Source organism: Lycorma delicatula, chromosome 5 (assembly GCF_047948215.1).
Source record: "Lycorma delicatula isolate Av1 chromosome 5, ASM4794821v1, whole genome shotgun sequence".
Lineage (NCBI taxonomy): Eukaryota > Metazoa > Arthropoda > Insecta > Hemiptera > Fulgoridae > Lycorma > Lycorma delicatula.
The window spans coordinates 133,617,768-133,644,773 of record NC_134459.1 but is presented as its reverse complement, the minus strand read 5'-3'; the positions used below and the strand labels follow the sequence as shown (position 1 = coordinate 133,644,773).

The window sequence follows — 27,006 nt, the reverse complement described above, 5'->3', positions numbered from 1 at the left end:
AATTAAATTAATAAACTGAAAAACAAAAAGTATTCAAAACAACATTAAAAAATGTTATCCTACTAAAATGTAACTAGAAGGCCATTCCAATTGTTAAAATAATAATCTCAATAAATGAGAAAATAATGTTTAAAAAACGTTAAGTAGATACATGAAGAAATAATATTTTTATTAACAAATAAACATAAATATAATAAACTTATAAAAGGAGTATTTCTAACAGAGGTTTTAAAATAAAAATAAAATGCAAGCAATTGTTGAAGTTTAAAGTAATTCTTATGGAAAAATTGTTCAGAATAAGATTGGGGCAGTCTAGTTGGAAATTAGAGTGGAATAGATTTTTTAAACTTTTACTCAAGACTGCAAAAAGCGACAATAGTTGTTTACATTTTTTACTTTATTCTGTAAACATTGTGAGATGTGCATATTTATAGTATTTGTTTACTATTAAGCAAATATTAATAATGCTTACTATTATGTTATATAAATATTATATGATATTAAGTTAAATATTGTAATATTTTTTATTAAACAAAATAATAAATATTGTTTATTACCAATTTTTCGAGGAAAAGTACGATATTACTTTCGGTCGCATGATGCGAATGGGGAGCGAAAATGGATTTTCTTTACTTATTGAGTTTTGAGTACGAAAATATCACTCACTTAAATTGGGCTTTCCTTATATATATATATATATATATATATAAACATGTCATAAGGGTTCATAATCAAAGTCCAGCAAAAGCTAATGAAGATGAATTGATATAGATTTGTATACATTTTTTTTAATGGTGTCAGTAGGCAAAAAGAAGGATTTTTTGAAATTCCGAATTGTAAGGGTTAAAATGGAATACCAATGAAATTTACTATTTTTTTTTTTTTTTTTTTAATTTCTCGTTAAGAAATTAAGATATCAACTCGATTTTTGGTGTAATTTTCTTGAGAATATTTAAAAACCAATTTTTAGAATTTTCGAAATTCGACTTTGAAAGGAATGAAGAATGTTATAAGACTTTAACAACGATTGCGAAATTCCCCATTTCAATCTATAATAACGATATATTTACTAGATTTGGGCCTACAAATACTCTTCAGATTACTATCTAAAAACCATTTTTGGTTTTTTTTTATTTCAATTTTCTAAGGGATGCGACGGTGTACTGCACGAAGGCTCGACCAACTAGCCGCTACCAATGTTACTGTACGTGCAACGCAACCGACCAGCTGCCACTTGTCTCCGGTTAATTGAGTAAAAATAAAGTTTACCGCGATGAGAAACGCAAGTAACCAAATAGCGCGGGCGAAGCCGTGATGGGGATGCTAGTGTGATATATATATATATATATATATATATATACGTACATATATTGTTACTACATATATGCCTAATTTAATATCGGCGGGCGATAACGGTAGGAACGATGTGAGCAAGCGCACAGTATACGGACGCACTCATTCATCACTTCCAGCACGCACTTCTCCCACCATAGCGGCGCTGCAGCCCCACCACTCTCAAGCTCCTATAAATGAGCTTGCATGAGAGTAAATTGGCAATTCATCGTCGACCACCACCTGAAGAAGAAGTTCCCTGGCCGGCTCAACGTGGGACCTCCCGGTGGATGCCAACATCCTCGCCGGGGCAGCAGGCCTGGCCGGCCCGCCGAAGGAGCCGCTGGACGCGGACGCTACCTTTCAGCTCCAGCTCGCCGTGCTCAGCAGCCCAGTGCGAGATCGCTCGTGGAGAACCGCCTCGGCACTATGAGGCTCTGGGGTTCACCACTGACACGCTATAGTGGGGACCCAACTGCCGCTGAGGGAATGCCCGATCGGACTTCAGTGGACGAGCCGCAACTCCCCGACTTCGTCGGAGACCAGCTTCAGGACTCAGCAGCTCTTCTTATAGCTAACGCAAAAAAGGCCCTTTTCAGAGCCACCGTAAGGTTATGAATTACGTGCCGTCGAAGCCATTCGGAGTCAATATATATATATATATATATATATATATATATATATATATCACACTCACACATATATATATATGTGTGTGTGTGTGTCGGTAGACCTATGTATAAAATTTTGTAGCCCAAAAATCTATTTAAACTATTTGATCAATTTCATTGAAATTTAAATATGCTGTAATAGTGTTTCTAAAGATTTGCATGTGAATATTTGATGAAGATTGGTTTAATCATTCTTGAGTTATGCTCAATTTGAGGTTATGTTGCCAGTGTAGTGGTGTATATTTCATACGCGCTTATGCAGTGAGATAAAGCTATGCTTCAAGGAAAGTAACGTAATCAGTCAAAAAGAGGGGTTTTTTCATTTCTCGTCGTTTAATGAACCAGTAATCCCAAAAAACAAAAATAAGTGGAGAGTAGGTACATAGGTACATTCGTAACTATGTATGTATGATCGTCCGTATTTGTGTTGGCACGTTTGAAGCTTAATAACCTTTGATTGGATAAACCGATTTTGATTAAATTTGGCACAGAAACTCGTGCGTATGGAACAGTTTGTTGGTAAAAGTTTGGGATCAATATCTCCAGGGGGTGTGTGTGGTGGATAGTTTCTTTGGAGTAAATTTTCTCAAACTTTTACTAACCCCGCCTTATATTAAGCTCAGTAAATGCGTTCATGCTTATCTTACCATTAAAAAAAAAAAATTCCCGCAAATTTTTCCACTCCTAAAAATTGAAAATAGCTTTTTTTTTCAAAAAAAAAAAATTATAATAACAATTTTTCAAAAAAGGAAAACATAGTAAATTTGTGGTTAGCTTTTTTATATTAATGTAATTTATTTTCAAGCAATTTTTAAATAACAAAAAAATAGTTTATATCAGTTAAAATAACAAAACAGGTCTGATATCTCTCCCGACCATGAAGCTCCTTCATTCCTTAGACAAATTGTTGAAATAAATATAAAACAATATTTATATGAGCAGGATGTACAAAAATTGCAGAAGTAACATATGATTTAAATTTCTGTTTCCTGTCCAGTTTTCTGCTTATCCAGTAGAATTGAGGTTTTTCTTATATTTTTCGGATAATATAATATACGTTCTTACAGTTGTTTCATGAAAAATGTTTATCGATGGTTACTTTAGAATTGTGGCTAACATTTTTATCCTTAGATGTATATCCATTAATTCAATTTTAAAAATTATTTTAAGCGTTGACAGAATTCTTATCTTTTGTTTTATAAATTGAAATGTTCAGTCTTTTAAAACACACCATAATAATAGCTAATATTTTATTAAAAATATTAATAATAAATTCTTTTATTTTTACAGATGGCCCGGGTGGACAGTGGTAACGAGACACTGTTCTCCGGGGATTCTTCTCCCGACACACCCTGCAGTAATAATTCTGACAGGACTCCGCCTAGGATCACCGGTTCACTTACCAAGGTAAGTGACTACGATGAAGTAAGATATATCACATTATTGTTGTTGATATTATTATTAGTTGTTATTATTATAAAGTATTAATGGTTTTTTTTATTATAAGTATTATAAATGTTTTAAAATAATAAAAATACATCACACATTTGATTTATTACTACTATTCATAATATGATTAATAATACTATAAATAACACAATAATGTTAATTTTTAGGTTTATTTAAAATCATTGGTAATTTTTATTTTTGTATTCTATCTGTATAAATATATACTTATTCACATTTGTCCTTCATTAAAGCAGTCGCAACTTATGAAAAATTATTCTGGTATAAGATATCAATATAGTACATGAATCACACACTTACGTAAGAGTGGTCTTCAACAAACCAAACGTTAACGCAGTATCGGAATGGGTTTTATACGAATTTGAATACTAGATCGTAGATACCGGAGTTCTTTGGTGGTTGGGTTTCAATTAAGCACACATCTCAGGAATGGTCGAACTGAGACTGTACAAGTCTACACTTCATTTACACTCATACATATCATCCTCATTCATCCGGTAACACCTGAACGGTAATTCCCGGAGGCTAAACGGAAAAAGAAAGATAGTATGGAAATGGGAAATAATTTTTGTAAAAAAATCGATAATGCTTGTTAATGAGAATAAATAACATGGCGATTTTAAAAATTATATAAAAAGATTTTTAAAAATTCAGTAATATGAAATAGATATAAAAAACACAATAAAATTATTTTTCAAACCTTTCTTAGTTCTTTGTTTCTGAGTTGAGGTAGAAATTAAAACCAACTATTATCAATTTATTAAATTAATATGAAGCCTACTTCAAAAAGTCGTAATTTAAAAGTGTTTTTTTGTTGTAATTTTTAGTGCAAAAATTTGTAGTCAGTTATTTTATTGAATTTATTTTTTCGTTTAAAATTATTTCTTTTATTTCAAATATTTTAGTATTACTTATATCTAGAATACCTCTTTAAAAACAACTGCTGATATGAAAAATAGCTTTCCCAAGATATGCAAAGGGAATAAACCTGCATCTTGATAAAAAATAGAAAAGGAATACAGAGAAAACGATGTAAAAAAATTGTTAACAAAGTGAGCTAAGATATTCTGGAATATGGAAATATCTATTATTACTTCATTGTACGAAGTAAAGGAAATATTGTAATCGCGAAAAATTTCAGTTTTCAAATTTCAAAGGAAATATCCATTTTGACCATCCCTGAATCCATTTTGACTAGTTTCAGTGTGACGTTTGTACGTATGTATCTCGTATAACTCAAAAACGATTACCCGTATAGGATATTGATATTTTGCATTAAGAACTGTTGTAACATCAAATTGTGCGCCTCCCCTATTGATTGCAAGTCGATTGGACCAAAAGTTTCCAAAAACCCCAAAATCCAATTTTTTGGATTTTGGGGTTTTTCTTAAGTGCAGTAATAAGCCCATATTGAGAGCTTTTCAATTTATATCATAAGTGGTACTTATTTTCATTGGTTCCAGAGTAATAGCCAAATAAAATTTTAATTAATGACATATTTGGATCTTACAAACGGAAAGCATATCGGTTCGAATCCAACTTCATCTCCTTTTTTTTTAATTTAAATACTTTGATTTATTAATAATTATTAACCTCTGATTGTAAAAAATTACAATAAGTAATAATTCAATAATAATAATAAAAAAAAAAGAAAAATATCAGAAATTGTTAATGAAATTAAATTTTATGTACTTTTCATTTAAAAAAATGTGTATATGTAATTTAATAGATGTACAAGGAAGTCATGTGGTGTCCACATCACATTGTTTTTTTTACCTTATGTTTACCTACTAATTTTCTGGAATTTTGCGTATTTTGCTGGAAAATATTGTTAATATCAGAATGACGTAAGGTATATATTATTACAATTCAACTATAAAAATGATGATGTAAAAAATACTGTTAAATATATTCTATAAAGAAAACGTAATAAAATTAAGTTATGTTATGTTATGTTGAAAAACTTATACTGTGATTAATAGAGGAACTTTGGAGGAAATTGGTCCATTTGGTGAAGAATTGGACTTGAATATATACAATGATATATATATATGTGTGTGTGTGTGTGTGTGTGTGTGTGTGTGTGTGTGTGTGTGTGTGTGTGTGTCAGTCGTTTCATTGCCTTGCTACTATTCAGAGTTTTTTCTTATCTAAGCTGAACTTTTAACTTAAACATAATTACTATATCCTAACGTAGCTACCTAATTTTTAAACACCAGCCTCTCTTTTCCTTTGTAGTTTTTACTTTCTACTCAACTCATAAAAAAATAATAACTATTATTATTTTATTTTCTTAATGGTGCACGTTGCAATCTGTTCAACAATAAGCAACCCCCTCCGTGACCCAGTAAGATGAGATGAGATATGAGATGCAGTCTTGTACAGACTCAGGCCGACCATTTCTGAGACATGCGGTTAATTGAACCCCAACCAGAAATGTACACCGGTATTCACTGTTTAGTATTCAAATCCGTGTAAAAGCAACTAACTTTTACTAGTATTTGAACCTCACGTCCTTCGACTTCAAAGATCAACTGTTAAACAACTGATTTGTGACGACGAGTTATCCACTAGATAAGATCAGTAGGCAAAATAATAATAATAGTTAACACATTACGATTATATAAAAATCCACGTACGAAGCGCAAGGTACTTTTGCAACCGTCATTCCGGACAAAATGTTGCGCGTGGTACATGAGTGTACATAGGGTGCAAATAAAACAAGCATTAAGGCTTATAAGGATTACTATTAAGAGTTTATATAAGGTTCTGCCACGAATATCCATATTCTTTCTTCCTTTCTGAAATCCTTCCCTTTTAAAACTTTATAAACTCGTCTAACTTCCAATATTTTTCATATTTTAACATCCTATTTCATTTTATGCTTTATTATTTATTTTATCACCTTATTTTAGACCATCTATTCTGTTTATTTCCATATCTTGATATTTTTAAACAGAAAAACTGAAAATATTTATTTATATTTGCGATAATTTATTTCTTGTTTAAAAAATCTATAATAGTAAAATCTCACCATTAGAAATCATGGTGCTTGTTTTCATTTTTTACTTTTATAATAAGTCTTCTATTTCGAATTAATATGGAATTACGAACTAAATGTGTATTCAGTAAAATAAAAAAATTACCTGCACTGAAGCCTTCTTAGATTACAGAAAAGAATACGTACATTTGCGTAGATGTGGTTGTTTAAGCCTGCTTAGGTATTATTTTAATTTAACTTAGTCGTCGATTATGGTTTAGGGAGTAAAATTGAAACTTTTTTATTACTATTAACGTATTCGATGGAATAATCTAAATATTTCTGCTTAAATAAATCTAATAACGATTGTATTTTTTTACAGTAAGTTTTATTAACTAATATTCTAATTTTAATAAAATTTTCAATGCGTTTCTGTAACTAAAAGAGATTTAACAGATGAAAGTAATTTACAATCCAGGTTTAGGATCAAACATAGATTACATACCAAAGAAATTTCTGGTCAGGATTTGTGTGAGTAAGAATATCATTTTTATACCCGGTTGTTTGTAAGATTTTTGGTGTCTTTGTTTGTAGATAAGATATTCGCAACTTTTTTTTTCATATAAGTTATCAGCTTCTATAAATTAGTCATTTTTTTTTTTTTAAATTTTAGTTGTAATTTTATTTCTTCAATTTAAATAGTCATATTAGAATAATAAAAATTTAAAATCACTCATGCAACTCGCACGCATCTAGAAAAATTAATTTATATAGCTAGACCTGTTTCTAGCCTACAGGTGGATATCCTTTACATTTTCCTCCTATTGTTTTCAAAAGAATGATCAGGGCATCCCCGTACCTATTCAGTTTAAACAGGAAGGGGAAGTGACCATTTATAAGTCACGGTTCTTAAAGTTTGAAATTATACAATCTTTTTTTTTTTTAATAGGTTACTTATCTTTGTTATTTGTATTATCTTCTTTATCATCCGGTATTAAATTATTCAAATAAATATAAATCCAACTAAGTTTATTTAAAATTATAAAAGAAGAATTTGATTAGTCGTAGAAGTAACTGAATTTAATTTACGATGAAATATTTATCTTTTAAGAGTAAGATAACTTTTTTTCTACTTAGAGGATGTTAGCAAATAATTAAACCTTTACACCCTCATTCTTTCTCTTTCTATACACATCTATTCATTCTATATTAAAAATTCGATTAAAAAACGTTTTGTGTAGAAATAATCATAAATTCTGTCGTGTCATCCTTCAAGATGAAGATACTTTTTTTTTAAGTTTCATAGAAGTTCCATCTTCTCTTTCTTAATTAGTTCTTTCTTCTACATTAGTGATTTATTTAATTATTCATTAATTTTTTTAATAATGTTTTTAAATTTCGATCCTTGTTTTCAGAATGATTTAATGAAAATTATAATTTTTATTTTTTATTTAAGAATTTTGTATTTTTTTATCCTTTATTTTTCGTTAGTATTTTAATATTTCTCTACATTTATATTTTTTTCATTTCATTTATGTATTACTTATTTATATTTTTTTTTTTCCAGTTTTCAACATTTGCTTTTAATTAGGTCTGAGTGCCCTTAATGTATAAAAATTCTGTTTTCTGTTATATTGATTTTTTTATGTGGGTTTCCTTTTTCTAAAAACTAAAGATTCTAATTTAGGGATTTTGTTTTTATTTTTATTTTTTACTGGATTTATATTTATTTACGAATACATTTATTTAAATACCTTACTTTTTTATGTTAGTTTTACTTATAATATTTTTATATAATTATTTTATATTAACTTTTTTGGAGGATTTTTATTTTAAATTAATTAAGGATGATTCTCTTTTTATGTTTTAGAAGTTGATGAAAAATTTTGTTACATTTGCTAATTTATCTTTAAAAAAACGACTTATTATAGGAAATAAATCTTGTCATTGCCCCTTGGTTTTTTATACATGAAAAAGAAACTAAAATTCCGGATTAAATTTTTACGTATGAAAATTCTTTTGTAAGTTGCTTATAGGAATAATTCTAATTTTCCTTTATTAATCAGTTGAAAAAGTGTAAGAGATATGAGGAATATGAAATATTATTTATCAATGACGTTGAATTACATCATTTTTTGTTTAATAAAGAAAGACACTATTTGAAAATAAACTAATAAGAAGTTGACGTTTTCGTATCTCGGTAGGTTTAGAATGTTATATTATATGCCAAGGGAAAATTTTGGTAAGCCTAAACCACCCAAAACTCATTTTTCCATTTTTTTTCTTGAATTCACGTGGAATTGGGATTCCAAAAAATGGTAATAAAATAAGGAGAAAATTTTGTTCATACACATACACACACACACACACACACACATGTATATATATATATATATACACACACAGAGTAATAAACTCAAGATGACCATCATTGGGACTTCAGAAATTATAACTCGTATGAGAAACTTTAAATAGGGAATCTAACCTAGATTTTTCTCTACTTTAAGGCGTTTTTATTCTTGGATATTTTTCTTTAAACGCAATTGTTACAGAGCTACGAATTGGCAATTGTAAACTTACAAAAATATTAAATGCAATTTTAATGCTGAATAATTATCATCTACCTTTTCTATTCTTGACAAACTTCTCGAATTTAAAATGCACATATTAGTGGTTAATGTTTCGTCGTCCTTATTCATTAGTTGAATTGTTGCCAAGAAGTTAAATAATATAGTTTTAAATACTCTTTATGTTTGCTTCTTTTTTGGAATGTTTAATAATCAGTTGTTTTTATAATTTTTATTGTAATAATGTAGTTTGATGATAACTAAAAGTGGATATGCTGAAAATTTATATTTTAAGAGCAGGAATTCAACATTAGCGAGAAATACATATGCTCAGCGATACCCTGATAGTCACCCATCTCACTATTAACTATTTGCAAGATTAGTTGGAAATCTACGAAGTAATGGGTCATTTCTGACACAAAAAAAAACGACATTGCTAGAACAGAATTGTTACTGAAAATATTGTGACCAATATTCTGGCCTTCTTTTATCCTACAGTTTCTATAAGGGAAGTAGCGCTGTTAATGATATTTTCAGGAGATAAACTGCCTACTAATTTTTTAAATTTGTTAAAATTGACATTGTAATTCTATTGTAAAAATTCTTCCTTCCTAATAAAAAAAATTAAAACCACACTGTTCAATGTCTTTTAATTTAACCTTGCCTTATTTTCTACTTTACTTAATTCTCGAGCATTGAATATATTATTTGACAACCAGGTACTAATATGTCAGATTTCCATTTAAAATATTGAAGATGGCGCCACCATATTTGATTTTACTACTGTCAGCCCGTATCTCCGTAACGGCTACGTTTAAAGAAAAATACCCAAGAATAAAAATGTCTTAAAATACTACTTTCTATCAAAAAACGCGATAAAAAAGAGATTTCTACTTGAAATGATGGCTGCCATATTGGAAAAAGAGCGAAGATTTCAAAAATGGTAAAACTGTATCTTTAATGTTGGGAAAAATCTAAGGACGGTTCCCCATTTAAAGTTTCTCATAAAAAGTATAGTTTCTCATATCTCAATGGTGGCCATTTTGAATTCATCACCTATATACGCATATATGCTTATATTGTTTCGTAATCCATTATTGGCTGAACTAAAAATCTTCAAAATTGTTGTGGCGTCTTCTGTATGTAGGGTGGAGAATTCTATTCGTACGAATTATGAGCCCTTTTAAAAAAATTAAGATTTTGTCTTATAAAATGTTTTTCAAAAACTTTTCTCAAATTTTAAAAAGATTATGGGTTTTTCACTTCCTCCTGATAAAGTGGTGTTAAAATTTGATACTGGTAGATTCACATCTACCAGATATTGTTGCCGTTAAATTTTGGAGTGAAAGGATAATAGTTGAAATGAATTAAACTTATACATCGAAGATAGTAATATTGTATTTCGAGATATAGTAATGAAAAAAGGTAATCTTGCACCGGCGTCTTCGTAAAAATAAAAAAGTCCTATTTCTTGTTTTCTCCAGAGAAATTTCAGGGAACGTGGACTAAAGCTCTTTAGCCTATCGAAAAAACATGTATATTTTTTATTCTCTAAAGAAAGTTTCCTCAAATAATTTTCTCAAATTTATTCCTGAAAATTATTTCGATGTCAGAATGATATTAAGTTGTATACCATTATAGTATAACAATTTAGTATGAAGCACTGATAAAAAAAAAATTAGTAGAAAATCGTCAAATAATCTATGAAGAATATAATTTTTCGATAAAAAGATTTTCCACTAAGTTATGTAGTAAAATCTTATAGCGGGAGATCCTGGAATCTGGTTTTTAGTTATTATTTCTTTCTTATTAAACATTCTTTTCAAAATCAATTGAAATTGGTCAGTTAGTTGAAGAGTAAAATTTGGACGTAGTTTTTTTTTTAATGTCGAAAAAATATGTAAAAGATCTACTACCGAGAATGAGCTAAGAGTTTCTAAAATACGGTAATATAAATTTTTTACTATATCTTAATAAAATAAAGAAAAGAAAGTAATTATTACGAATGTGGGAATTCATTTTTTGAAATGGGGAAATATTTATTGTAAGTAATTTTACTTAAAAATACATTTGAATATCAATTATGATATGAATACGACATAACATTCAATACTAAGAAAAGTAATGACCATTAAAAAAGAAAAATATCTTTGGTTTATGTAGATAAAGTAATTTTATTAAAAAAAAAACCATAATTATATCATTGGATGTATTTTATGAAGAATAATGCATTAAAAATAAAACATCCGGAAAACCTCCTCCGTTTTGAAGTCACTTAAAAAAAAAGACTTCAATAACCTTCAATTATTACAAAATACGATAAAAGTATTTTAATTCGTAAATAATTACGTATAAGATTTCACAGATCAGGTTGTTCATTCATCAATAATATCACTGGGTTGCCTACGTTTTTATCATTAGTTACAGTTGTACAAGATATCTGTAGAATACAATTAAGAATAAATAACGGAGTAAAGGATTCTCTAATAGCAAAGCAAAATAGATAAATTACAGACAACTTTAACCTATAATCAGTAGTCTTAAATATGTATTTTTAACTGACATGAAAACGAATAAAAACACTTTGCATCATATAGCTTTATATAAATTATGCATATTTACTCGTAAAACTTTGACTTAGCAGTTTATCTTTTCAAATATAGCACTTGTGCTTCAGAATATTTGCTGAAAACAAGATTTGTAATATTAAAAATAGGCTAAGACTGTTATGTTTTTTCTTTTAAAGATTATTTGTTATTTTTTAAGTTAAGATATTCACAAGTTTAAATAAAATGTTACACCTTTTTAATAAACCTTACTTCTCACCGTTCGGTTGTCATAAATCTTGCAGGAACATAAAAAAAAATTGTTTATACTTTTGTAAAGAAAAAAATGATTGAAATATTGATTTTCTTGGACCTTTGTTTTGGGTAATATTATTATTGTGTAGAATTTTGGTATTGGTCTTATGGACAACAAAGATATTAGTGACAGTTCATTCTTCTTCCAGGTATCAGTTACCGTTTCTTATTCTAACCCTCTGTGCTTAGATAAAATTTTAATTTAATTCTGCCAAACCTCACATTATCCAAAATGTTGTTACTATTGTATTAAAGGTAAACAAATAAAAATAATTTCATTTCAATTTGTCAGGTCAGAGTATTATCTGAAAAATTCTTTTTAGCAATCATAAAAATGAAATATAACAAAATAATAATAAACTACTTTAAGATGAACTATTTGTTTATTGATTATGATATTTAAAGTAACATCGTAAATTAATTAATTTTTTAGCAAATAAGAATTACAAAAGATAGATAATACAATAAATTACGCGTAGTATGTTAACAGAGTATGACAATCCTAAAATAACTTTTCACCGGTTAAATATGAACAGTTAAATTTAGCAAATGATTTTACCTCGAAAAGATCTATTTTTTAGTGTGAAAACACAACATCTCAAACTTCCATGGGGGAGTTTGAAAATCAAATCAAATCAGAAATTTTAAATTTGATATCAGAAATAAGCCAATCTTAATGTCAGAGAGGTAGAATAACCAGAGTTCCCAGGATCGAATTTTGGTTAGACATGGCATTTTTCACATTCAGTAAAATTCCATTTCCATATACCTACGTAAAAGCTTCAAGGTTCTGTAGTGAATTAATTCATTAAGCAAAAAAAAATTAAAAAATAATGATAGAGATTAAACAAATAGAAAATTTTAGTTGTTTGTTGTATTTTAGTTGTTTACGTCAAAGAACTTCAAACCAAGACAACTGTAACCAAAATAATGGTTATTTAATATTTTTCACAGCTAATTTCAATAGTGTCCTATAATATATCCCCCACGCAGGGTGTCATACCGAAAAGTAGATAGTTTTGATGCGGGAACATTTACTAAATTTCATTTTTGTATGTTTAACTACTGAAAAGTTTTTTAAGAATATTTTATTAACCCTCTTTGTACAAAAAATATTATTTTAAAGATATACAAACTAAATTGCGTGATACGCATTATTCTAAATTGATATAATGTAAATTTTTTATAGACGAGATATCCATTTTCTTGTTAGTTACCTTGATCGGTATATGAACGATCATATAATTACATGTGATTACAATTCATAGGCAGACCTTTTCTCTTTATTTTTCTGTTTAGCCTCTGAAAATACCGTTTGGTATTACTTCAAAGGATGAATGGGATGATTTATGAATGTAAATGAAGTGTAGTCTTATACAGTCTCAGGTCGATCATTCCTGAGATGTGCAGTCAATTGAAACTCAACCACTAAAAAACACCGGTATCCACGATCAAGTATTCAAATCCTTATAAAAGTAACTGATTTTACTAGAATTTGAACCTTAGAAATCTCGACTTTGAAAATCAGCTGATTTGCGATGACGAGTTTTAGGCAGACCTAAAAGTCTTTTTTTTTCATTTGCCTTATTTTGACAAATAAATTGAATAATTATTTACATAATATTTCATAAAATTATTCAATTTTTTAATTTACTGGTGTACATTATTTATTTATAATTAAAATTTATTTTTGGACCTTTTCCACCAATTACACAACTTTTATTCCAGATCGAATTCGTATAAAAATTAAAACCCAACCACGGAATATTAGTGAAACTAAGTTATCTTCTTCGTAATTGTTACGTAATTAATAAACCGGGCCTTGAGTATATTTATGGATTTAGTTTTGTTTGATTAATTAAAATTTTTTGCCGCTCATATCTATAGTTTAGAGTAGTGATTCATATCCTATACATTAACTTTTTTTTTCTGTCCGAGTTAATTACTGGTTTTTTTTATGTTAAAATATGAATTCCAAATTTATAAACACTTTTTCTTTTCTTTGTAATATAAAAATTTTGTTGTATAAAATTTTATTTATTTAATTTATTTTAATAATTTGATTACTAAATTTAGATTCATCTAAAAGTAAATTAATAATTGTTCAATTATAAATACAATTATTGGTAGTTGAATTATTCTTAATTAAAAAATATAAAACTTGAAGAATATATTAATTATATAGAGAAAAATAATGAAATAAATTATTAAATCCATACTTTATTACGTATAGAATAAGATAAAAGAAGAAAACAATATTAGTTGCTCAAGATTCATTGAACATAACTTATACAGTGGACATGGAGCACGTAGCATTTTGCTGGGATTGCGGTTTTATGATTAACGGTTGAATGCGTAAGCGAGTTGGATAGAGAAGATGATAGAGATGGAAAATGAAATTTCTTTACTACACCATTATTGAAGTCTCCATTTCATAGGAGAATTGAATGTTTATATTACTGTGCTATGTGGTGTTAAGGGCAACAAATAAGCGACCTGTAGTTTGGCGGGTCAGGGCATCACCACAAAATTCTTTTTAGTTCAGTTTATAATAAATTAAAATGTTAAAAGTTATTTAAATTCTAAATATTGCTGTCGAGTATTATACGTATGTAGACTTTATAAAGGCCATGGTATCTTTTTCCTATTATCCTTGTAAAGAAATAATTCTGATTCGGTTTTTTAATTTGAATTGAAAGTGTGAGTTAAGGAGTAAATTTTTTAGAAAGATTAAATTAAATAATATATGGTCAGAAATGTTTGAAATTTAAGTTACGTAAATGTAATTTGTTACTTAGGGAATATTCATAAATTATAAAAAAAAAAGCTTAGGAGGTTGGGGAAATATTAAAAAAGTTGTTCATATGCTCCAAAAATTTCTTATATAATTATTAGTAAAAGGTAGATTGATTCACACATACATTTATTTAAGATTTAGCCTGTAAGGATATCTGATAATCGACATTCCTGAATTCCTGAGATACTTAGGTCATAACGTCCTGTTTGGAATTCCCTTTAGTCTTTCTTTAGTCACTGGTAAACATGTCATATTTATTGTCTATTGTCTGTTTTATATTTATTATTAGGTTTTACTTCCTTGAAAATAAATGACTGAATTATTTAAAAGGTATTATTGTAGAAAAAGTTCATGTTTACATTTTAAATTAATATTAAATTAACTAATTTTTTTTTTTTTTTTACAAAAGATGGAAATCTGTAATTAATTAAGTATGGATTCACTCGTTAAACGGTCATTATTAATTATTATAATTACTAGTAATACAAAAGTAATTGTAAAAAATAGCAAAATACGTAGATAAGAAAAATAAAAATAGATTAATAAAAAAATATTAATAATAAACAAACAGTAGAAGAAGCAAAACAAAAAATTCTACCCTTATTATGATATAATACTAGAAGTTAAATAAAAAGTATTAAAGGATAAAATAACTTAGAGGTCAGTTTTTGTACAGCTAAGCAACTCTTAGCTGTTAAGAGTTAAGCTATATTTACTCGTCTTCAGTTACTCTTCTTCAGTTAAGCTATATTTCTTGATAAATACAATTAACTTTTTTTTAGCTGTTTCGAAAGTGTTAGTTTATCTAGTTACTAATTTAACTTAAATTACATATTTTATTTTTACTTTCCTGACGAATGTAACTAGAATATATATATTAGAGGGAAAGTATGGTGATCATTTCAAAAATAGGTTATCGGGTTTTTGCAAATTTTTACGTTTTAGGGTCCAACTAGTTTATCTAACAAAAAAAAAACGTACGCAGGTTTGTTGCACTGTTTATGGCCTTATGTCTCAGGATTTTTCAAACCGTTCAAATTCGACAAAAATATTTCTGGGGCAAAAAATAAAAATGCCCCAAAATATTTATAGGGCATTGATCTTATTAAATTTTCAAAATTCTTTAAGTGTGACGGGGATGTTTCGAAAAGACAATTTCGATTTTCTTCAGAAGTATTTTAGAGAAAACTTTATTAAAGCAAATTTGTTACCTTTTTTTCTTTTCTTACTCCCTCTTGCCGGACCCGCAATTAAGCATAGAACAGCGTAGGGGGTGTCCTTTGTACTCTAACAGCCCTTCCCACCGACCGGCAGTATGTCTGGCATAGCAGGTCGGATGTTTATTTTATATTATATTAGTAAACCACTACTATTAGCAACCCATTAAAATACCCCACTTCCTGTTCAGTTTTTTAGCAGTGTTCCTGTATGAGGCTCTCCAGTTCTCATTATACAAAAACTACCACGATGCCTCATCAAGAACAGCCCACCTCGGTGAACCGTCCTCTCCAGATCGAGGCTGCCCTCCCTAACTAAACACACGCATTGTTACACACGATCGAGGTGCCAACCGTCACGGGATTTTGTCTTCAGTATTCTAGTAGCTAGCTTCTCCACATTTCCCCAGGTCTGGAAAGCATTTAACCCATAGTCCTCTCTGGAGTAAGTCAGGTCAAACCCAGCTCCTGTCAAACACCGTCCCACCTACAACAGTGGTATATGGTGTGCTACGGTATGTCCTGTGACTCGCAGTATCTACAAACAGAGGTAGCGCGTTTGCCAAACCGGTACAGGTGCCCCTCAAACTCCCCATGCCCGGTTAGCAGCTGAGAGAGGTACCACCTCCCCAAAGCCACGCTGAACCCACAGATCAATGTTATATTCTGCCGTAGGAGAAGCATTCCAGATTTCCTGCCAATCTCCCAAAAGGATTTGTCTAGCCTCAACTTTAGGCTTTCCGTTATACACCCTGTACAGCATTTGAGCCCTCAGCAGAACAGGAGGAATTCTCGAAATCGCTTCAGCAACATTACGGGAAACAGTCCTGTATGCCGCAATAATTTTGATGGCTATTCGCCGCTGAATAGACGACAGCCTATCAACGTTCCTTTTATTGGTAAATGCATCCGTCCAGGCAGGGGCCGCATACAAAAATTATGGATAAAGCCACCTGCAGGATAAGTCGCCTCTTGGACGCCCGCGGTCCTTTATGGCTTCCCGTAAGTTGACCTAACTTGGCAACAACACTCTCGGCACGCTCGGATGTTCTCATTCAGAGGCGATTCTTCTCGATCCACACTCCGAGGTATTTAGCGCACCCCGTCGTGTTAATCTCAACATCTCCAATAGTTATTCTCATCTCTCGTAATTGCCTCCTTCCAGCGAGTGCGATGGCCTTGGACTTATGGGGGGCCAAACTAAGACCTCTCAAATGTAGCTACTCCCTCACTTTTTGAACAGCGGCATTCACCGTATCTTCAACCTCTCCTTCAGTATAGCCGGCGACCACGAGAGCCAAATTTTTTTTCGTTACCTACAATGTATATTTAAATAATAAAAAAGAGTTTTTTTCTAAAAATCAAGTGCCACCTCTTTTAAAAGTAAAATATATGTATTCGTTCTTTTGCTCTATCTTCCTTCTGTTTAAATGTTTTTTGTTTTTTTTTTATGGATGTTAGATTTAGAGAAAACTTTATTTAAGTAAATTTGTTAAGGTTAACCTATTATATGAATATTTTTAGAAAATTGTTTCTTAAAATTTATTCCCCACTTCTAAAAAATATATATTCTGCTTTTTGGTTTCGGCTCATAATTTTTATTAAAAACTTTATTTTTCTATTTTTCTAATAGGACTTTTAAATTAAAATAGCTTTGCCACTTTTATTATGTTTCGGACCAAAAATGAGAAGTAATTTTTTAACTACTTTAATAGAAGTTATGTAAACCGTACTTTATTTTACAAAAAATATCCTTTTATCAAGTTGAACTATGCGGCGTAGTCGGGAAAGTCATGCAGTACATACCAGCTTTTTAATATCTTTTATCGACTACATTTGAAGAAATTTTGGATTATTCGTTTTGGGCTATATTTTTAGTAACGTATCGATTTTTTTTAAATTATAGACCCCAAACCTAGAATGCTGGAAAAATCTTTTTTAATTCTCTTTTTCTTATGTTAGTCTTACTGAAGGAGGATGTTAGATTTGGAGAAAACTTTTCTTAAGCAAATTTGTTAAGCTTAACCTATATATGAATAGTAGTCGGCCCGTTTAACTAGAACCTGAGCCCAGGCGTACCCCGAAAGCTAACTCAGGGTCTCCTCGGAACCTCCCGCGGGCTAACCCAGGCCACAGAGTTCGCTTTGTCGCCATTCCTGTCTACCCAGGGGGATTCGCCCCCTGGATCCCAGCAATATTTGTTTTCTTCATAGTTGTGATAATAATACTGATAAAAATAACAATTAAAGTATTCAGACTTTATAGAAACTTTAAAAGAAAACTAAATCACAAATACAGAAAATAATAATAATTTTTTAAACTAAAGTAGACACACCTTTGACGACGAAAAATTCATAACTTATCTCTTTGCCATGGTGGCAGAAATATAATAATGAAGTAAAAGAATTGATCTTTTTTCTCCTTAATGAATATTTTTAATTCACAAATTCACCCTTCTTCGGAATGAAGAAATAATGTATATGATTAATACTTTAACCTTCAAGGAAGCTGAGCCCTCGGTCTAGATCTTAAAACTTTCCCCGAAAAAATACATATTTACCTTTCAAACTTGAAAGCGATTGGTCGGTTGGTGCTCGCGTGATGCGAGAACCAATATATAGCACGAGGTGTTCACAAACCTTACCAATCTAGCCTCATACGCAGTCCCCATGGGGAGCCCGTAACTATTAAAAATACCTTTTTTTAATTTATTTAATATTATTTTATTTAACGTAAATTTAATTCTGTTATTTTTGTAATATTATTCATTCGAATGAATAGAATTATTCAGTTAAACCGAGCTCACGCAGAGATAGATACTTACAGTTCACAGTTCATTAATTCAATTCTAAAGTTTGTGCTTCAACCGGAAAATTTTCACTACATACACATTTTTTTTCTACATGAAATATAGCTATCTGAAAACCTTCTCAGTTATGCCAAGAAGCATGGGAAAAATTTGATTGCAATTGATTGAGTAGTTTTGTTTGTTCCGAACAAAAAAAAAAATATAGATTAAAAAAAGTGTTAAATTTATTTCCCATCTCTATTTTTTCTTTTTTAGATTAATATGAAAAAAATTGCTGTGGGTGAAGAGATTTTCAAAATGGCCGCTCTCAAGTGCTAAGGTTTTTTTACAAAACACAAAAAAATGCGTTGTATAAAGACAAAGAGAAATATCTTTATATATATATATATATATATATATATATATATATATATATATTTCTTGTGTGCGTGTGTATGAAAGTGAACTCCTCCTAAACGGCTGGACTGATTTTGATGAAATTTTGTGTGTGTGTTAAAGGGAATTCGAGAATGATTTAGATTCACAATTTGGTCCACTGGAAAATGTTAATGTTGATGTTTAATTAATTTTTTATTTATAAGTAGTTGTTGATTTAGGAATGTTTTACATTGGATCCGGCAAACTGCACTACCATCGCAGTGTCGAATATTCAATAATATTCTATTTTAACTTTAGTTTGTCCCGACAGTTGGTGCTGCGATCAAATTGAGAAAAATATTTCGTAATTTTGTGTTATTATTGTGTTACAAAAAATCGCGAGAAAACAGTTTTTTAATAAATAAGAGGCTAATAAATCAGATGGAGATGTAAACAAAGGAAAAACAATCAGATCAATGCAAGATGGCCGCTGTCAAACACAACGACCAATCACAAAGAGCCCGTATGGCCGTTGCCAGTGTAAACAAAATCACAACTGATTAAGTAACAAGTAGGCAGCACTGCGATCGCGTTTAGAATTGTGCGCGTATTGAGAAATATTATATTATTATTTATTGAAATAACGTTTTAAAGTGTAATTAAAAAATATACATTGTGCAAATTTGTAAGGTACAGTATTGAAGTGAAAATGTTTTTTAAATTTATTTATGTGTTGTTGATCTTGGGATGGTTAAGGATATAAGGATATAAGTTGATCTTGGGATGGTTTGGATATAAGTCTAATGAAAAAAGCTGAGATCTATTTTTGTTTGTTTTTATCGTATCACCTTTAGAATTTAAAAAAAACTGACATCAAAATTAAAAGTTTATTTGATCTGCAATGGGAGAATTAATTTCTTTTTTTTCACAATATTTAGAGAAATCATTTACTAAAGATAACTAACAACACAAACGAGCGAATACAATGATTCTAATTCATTTGCTATTTATTTATTCAATCTGAATTTTAATGATCATTGAATTTTAAAATATAATTAAAGCCATTACTCTTACTATCTCAAAATGACAATTTCCATCTACACCTAGGTTATAATTCCAATCAGTGTTTTTTAGAATTCCTTTCTTTTTTTAAATAAATTTTTTATTTATTATTTTAACCAACCTTTACTCATGTGTATCACTATAATACGGATTAATATTTCAGTTGGAAATATTCCAAAGGTTTTTTACTTACATCATTCACATAACCTATAAACGTTTGTCATTGTTTGATAGGTTATAAAAATCGAATCGAAGTATCACGCAGAAATCTTATGTGTATATGTATGTATATTTGAAATTTGATAAAAAAAAAACGTTACCACCTTAAAAAACTAAATAACTTATTTTCGAATCAGTTTATTTAAAAAATTATCGATTTAAATAGTTTTAAATTGTAAAATATAGCACACAACGTAAAGCATAAGAACGTAAATGAAACATTTTAAAATATCTGTTCAAATAGTTTCTGATCGTTTGCGAACAAAGTTTTTCCAAAAAGGTCGTCATCAGGCGTGACCTTTGAAACTCAATTTGCAGTTTCCTGTATTACTAAACGATAAAGATATAAATAGATATTACAAATGAAGAATTTTTCATTTAGGATTTTTTGTTTTGATTTATTCGTGAAAAAACTAGGATTTTAAGAAACCAAAAAGGGGTCAAGAAATTTTTAATTTTAAAAAAGTAAATATTTAATCATAAACTGTAGTCAAACACTTCCTCTTTAAATTTCTTTTAATTTTGTGGAGAAATTTTTAATCATAAAAAAATATATTATAAATTTACTGCAGATGTTTTCTTTTGTTTACTGTTTTAATTTACAATAGTATCATTACACATTAATTCAAACTAAAAATTAATTAATTTACTCATTAATTCAACTAGAAAGATCTTTTTGTCTAAAATTCTGTGAAAAGAAAATTTATTTTTATACATTTGTTTTATTTTAAGTAGTAGTTGTAACAATAATCTAAAAACAAAACTTTGTCACCATAATTTACAGTTTTTATTTACAATTTACATAAATTGAATTAACAAAAAACAAGCATTATTTAATTTTGTTAGTTACGGTGACAGATTTAAAAATAGTAACTTTAAAAACTTTTATTATGCAATTCTTTGCCCTATTATAATAATTAAAGATTTCTTTTATATGCAGAGTATTTCAGAAAATTTGCTACACTTTATAAGCATATTCCTCATCAAAATAATGAACAAATTTCACATAAACGAGGGTTTAGAAACGTTTTTATTTTTAAGTTACACTTAGCTCGGAACAAACAATTTTCTCAGAAACTATAGGAGATGTAGTTTTCGGAACCATTTTTTAAATTTATATTAGATTATGTACAAAAAACCAAATTCTGTTCAATTATTTTGGTCCGTAAAATTTAGCTAATCATTGTAGAAATTCATATGAAGAGATTGAATACAGTAAATCAAGAATAGTTTTGAAATTCGTATCAAAAATAATATTAAGAAAAAAATACATTTCACAAAATAAATTTTTCTGAACTGTTGGTCCTACTTAAGACCACCACGTTAATGCGTAACGTTATATCTAAAACTGTTTCCAAAACTAAAGCTTATGCAACAAAATTTAACAAAAATGGCATTAAAAATAGGAATTTAAAAAAATATGGCATTAAGGAAAATAGCTGTAGAATTATGACATTACCGTACCGGGTGATTCAAAAAAAGCTTCACAACTTTAGAAGCATATAAAAATTTATTGAGATAAATTACAGATTCGGTTGAGGTCTCATTTCGTAGAAACATGAATCACGCTTGTCACCAAACACTCTCTATAGTTCTATATGGCTTTGTAACCCTACATACACCCTACCTGATGTCGATTTTGATCCAGACTGTAGCCAGCAAGTAGGACATTACCTCTGCAGTTGCGGTGCTAATTCGAAGTCTTGGCTCAACAAGATCAGCAAGAAAAGGTGGGATATAAACCCGATCTTTAATGAAACCCTACAAGAAAAAATCTTGCGGGATCAAATCTGAGGAGCAAGAAAGTCATGAAATTGGACCTTCACGATCAGTTCACCGACCTGGCAATCGAATATCAAGAAAATCTCGGACTTCTAGGCGGTAGCGAGGTGATGTCCAATCTTGATGATACTAATGGCGTTCATCTTGCTTATCATCGTCTAAGGGATAAAAAAATTTTGAAATTTTGAATATTTGTTCACATTAACGATACCATTTACGGTTGCCTCCTGGAAGAAAAAAATGGGTCGTTCTGTCTGGAAGAACAACCTGTCACAACAAAGGTTTGTTGCCAAGAGTAAATTGTATGCCTACTAACTAAAAGGCTCCCTTCCGTACTCTCTACGAAAATTACGTTGAACTGCAGTTGCTGATTGCAAATCGTGAAACAAAAACACAACAGCGAGCATGTTCCACACCAGTAAATGTATCCACTTTGAACAAAAATTCGGTAGTAATGAACCAGACTAGTCAAAACTGTATGAGCTATGAAATGCGACCTCAACCGAATCTGTAAGTTATTTCAATAAATCTCTCTCTTAAAGTTATGAAGTCGTTTTTGAATCACCCGATATTATATTAATTTAATGCTTAATATTAGAGTGAAATGATTAAAATCTTTGCTAGCCATAACTCGAAAAAAAATCATTTTCAGACTTATGTTTATATGAACATTAAAATAAAATTATTTTAATGAAAGGAATACGCCCAAAATGTGGCGAAAACTCTCTGAAACGCTCTGTATATAATTTTTGTATTTATAATGAAGTAACGCATTATTGGTTGCAATTAATAAGAAAAAATTCATACAAACTATCCCTACGAATGTTAACGCGAATATCTAATTCTTATAATGGAAAAAATTAACCCCCCAAATTTGATGAAAAAGCTCCTCTTAATACAGGATCCACTCAGTAGTATAGAATTAACACTTCTGTAAAGTGATAATCCTTTAGATTTCACTCACAAGTTAATTGGTGAGCAAATATATATAGAAAAACATGAATTGTCAGTTACAAAAAAATACTGCTTAAAAATCTTTTGTTTGTTAGAGTTTAAACATAACCTATCAGTTTCGTAAAATCTGGAATAAATGTTTAATTTGTGTTAGAGAATTAAAATTAAACGAAGCAACATAGGTGATGCAATTGTCACATTTTGCACATCAAATGTAATTTTTGTCACTTCGATTACGGAAAAAGGTATTTTTTTAACTTACTTTTTTTATTTGTTAATTTGTGTATTTTTCATAAGAAAGTAGATTTTACCTCATAAATTTTATTATTAGAATAAATTGTGATGACTAGAAATCTTATTTGAAATATTCTGTAGCTCTAGTCTAAACAGTGATAGGCTAATAAACGTGATTTCTTCTTGGGTATGAGTTATGTACTATTATTACTTTATGTTCTGTTATTTAACTGATTTTTATGATGTACTATCATTTTCATTAAATTGAATAATTTGGTTACTGCTGTTTAAGTAAGGTATAACTGTATGCCAAAAGAGTTCCGTAGAAGAATTTTTTACCATAAAATATTATTAAATTATTTTGATTTGTCATCCTAATTCCTGAAAAAATTTCTAAACACTTACTAATTTGTTGTATTTTATCAGGTAATGTAAAAAAAAAAAAAAATCATTAAAATTTGTCTACCTAATAAGAATGAGGAGAAAATCTAAAATGAGATAAATGGACTTCTGATTTTGATCTTCAATTGGCAACCTTATTTTACATTACGTCATATTTACGAATTTGCAAATTTGACGATGATGATTTTACAATTCTATCGCTTGAATGAATTTCATCACAACTTATCATTTTTCTTAAATTTTGTTGTCTAAGTTTTAATTTTGGGAATAATTTTAGATACAACGTTACGCGTAGGTCGTGTCATCAGTTCGGAATACTTTAGATGTAAATTTTTTTTCATAATGTTATCTTTGAGAAGAATTTCAAAATTATTTTTAATTTATTGTATTCAATCTCTTCGTATAAACAAACTAAAAAATTAATTTTTAAAAACATGCTTTTTCTAGAAAAAAACCAAAAAAAAGTAATTTGTACTAAAAAGTAAGAATAATTTTATTTTCAAGTCAATTAGTTTTAAAAAACTTCCTATTTATGCATGACTAAAAAGAAAAGCCTTGGGCGCGCTCTAATTATAAGATCTTATATGAGAGCGTGCCCCACGCTTTTCAGTTTAGTCATGCATAAATAGAAACTTTTTTAAAAGTAATTTTCTTAAAAACAAAATTATCTTTTCATTTAATATGAATTGCTTCTTTTTTTTTTTTTTGTTATTCATTTATTTTTGACGCGATATGTCTTTAAAATCACACCGAAACATACGGATACCAGAACAGAAATTTGTAACGTATCGATAAGGTGTATATCGTCCTGCCTTAATAACTCCTTAACTATTGGTCTCAGAGACGTAAATGTGGTGTCATTTTATAACTTACTTGGTCAGCTTGCCGGTAAAACTTTTAATTTGCATCAGTGGCAAGCAGGTTGGGTTCGAGGGGGCACAGCGCAGATCGGCCAAAACTGGCGTTCTCGCTCATTTCCATTCAGTGTAGCTCACAAATTAGACGTGATAGCGTGGTGATTCGTGTGTCTGTGTTTAGAGTTTGTCGATATAGATCGATTTAAATGATAATAAGTGTATTTTGGGCAATATTATGAGTAAAAAATTAAAGTAAACAAGTAAAAAAGTATTCATGTATAATTTTTTCTGTTCAAACAGTAACAGTTTTATTGATTTGGGAGTTTGGATGTCTCTTACTTCTCACATCACAGAACAATATTGAACAAAATTGTTGTCGAATATTAGTCGATATAAATATCAGTACCATTTATGTCTGTTTCATATTAAAATTAAATTTAGTATGCAGTCAATGTCTCGTTTTTATTTCAATCCAATACACTAAAAATGATTCGCTGACATACTGATCAGCCATTTATCGGTACAGTTGGCCAAATGAAGAAACTAAAATTTTCCATTGAAGACTTTTAGTTTTGTTCAAAAAATACGATAGTGGCTCTACCATTTAACTCTACAGACAAGTTGGTCGTTCTGTAGCTCGGAGGAACTTCATTTAAGGTCTGTAACGTTCACGTTAAACCAACGGTCGTGCGCCCCGACACAGCCGCAAACGATTTTTTTAAAGAAAAATATGTTTTTAAAAATTAATTTTTTTTTTAATTTTGTATTTTTGTATTTTTTTATTATAAAAGTATTTCAACTTACAAGTAAGTTTTTACTTTTAGTTTATTTAATTCTTTAGTAAACAAAGGCATATTTATATGCAGTTTTATTCTATATTATTACCTGGAGAATTATTTTCATTGTTATAATAAAATCGTGGCATAATTTCGGAATACTTTCTTTTTTGAATAAGTTTTTTTTTCATAATAATATTATCATTGGGACGAATTTCAAAACTATTTTTAATTTATTGCATTCTCAATCTCTTCATATAAAAAAATGAAATTTTTAAAAAGGTGCTTTTTTCAGAAAAAAAACAAAAGAAAGCAATTCGTACTAAGAAGTAAGTTTATTTTTAAGAAAATTACTTGAGCATAACTAAATCAGATTAGCGTACATAAATTGTAGAAGGTAAATTTAGACTAATTACATTAAAATCCGCTTCAACAGCCACCTGATCTATTCATACAGAATTGACAGTCAAAAATCAATCGAATTAATAGCTACATCTTATCGATTCAGCTCCCTTTCTCAAGATGTTTCCCTTTTATCGCCAAAAACTTATATACGAGTATAAATATATGAAATTAAGAATGGAATATTGTTACCAGACTTACATCGCTGTGTAAGTGTGACATCGGGAAATGAGTTTAATTAAAGTTGCAAGGTTTGAGGACTCATTTGGAACCATTGAAAGTTAAAGAAAATCATGTAATAATAAAGATTATATTTTCATTCATCTCAAGAAAAAGGAAAACAAGTATAAATCAAAATCTGATGTTTCTAACGACAGATTAGAAACACTAACACTAATAATAGTTATTATACTTATTACACTGTGAAAAAATATTACGTACTTGAAAAAGTTTTCCATTGAATTTTAATGTAGATTGTGAAGTATTATTAAATGTTTTTTTTATAGTAAATGGATTAAAAATAATCGCTCTATAGTCGAGGAAACCGATTTGTATACTGGGATAAAATTTAATAAAAGATTCCTAAAAGTATGCTATATTTAAATAGAACACACTATGTTCTACTTTTTAAACTTTTTTATATTTAAATCATATTTTAATATGCTTAATCATAGTAAATCATATTTTTACATTCTACTGTTTAAATTTTTCTTTTTTACGATCAACAATTTTCTAGTTATGAGTCATTTTCAAATAATAATTTTCTCAGAAACAACTATTAAAAAAAAGGTACATTCATTTTGATAAGCTAAATAAAAAAAAATTGTAAATAGTGTTTAAAAATACAATTATTACGACGTGTGACATTTGTAAATAATATATATATATATTTTTTTTTAATTTATGCCAGAGTGAGTAATGTACATAACTGTTGAAATTTTTTTTTAAGAAATATTTTACTTATAAAATTGTATGGATTAATTGTGAAGTGGGGAATAAATAGTCATATTCAGATTTTCACTGCAGTTATAAAGCTTTAAAATCATTGGAAAATATATAGCACACATTAAATATAATTTAAAGTGTCACGTTAATATAAAATTCTCATCATAAAAAATAAACTTGATTTCAGAATATGAATCAATAGGTCATTATTTATTCTAAAAAACGAACGGAAATTGTTTGTATGATTAAATAACATTGTATTACTTAACCTATATCCACATTTTTTTTTTATTATTTTTTTTTTTTATAAATTAC

At 29.0% G+C, this 27,006-nt stretch overlaps 1 protein-coding gene across 2 annotated transcripts in view; it reads left to right on the top strand.

Annotated features, from left to right (window-relative positions):
* The window catches only part of LOC142325396 (leucine zipper putative tumor suppressor 2 homolog), a 353,005-nt gene that overhangs the window by 198,044 nt on the left and 127,955 nt on the right, over positions 1 to 27,006 (top strand). Inside the window, exon 3 of one of the 2 annotated variants that reach the window (XM_075367117.1) lies at positions 3,294 to 3,428. In XM_075367117.1, coding sequence (XP_075223232.1) covers positions 3,294 to 3,428 — 135 coding nt within the window. The remainder of the gene's footprint in view (positions 1 to 3,293; positions 3,429 to 27,006) is intronic. The other variant, XM_075367118.1, reaches the window with a different exon arrangement.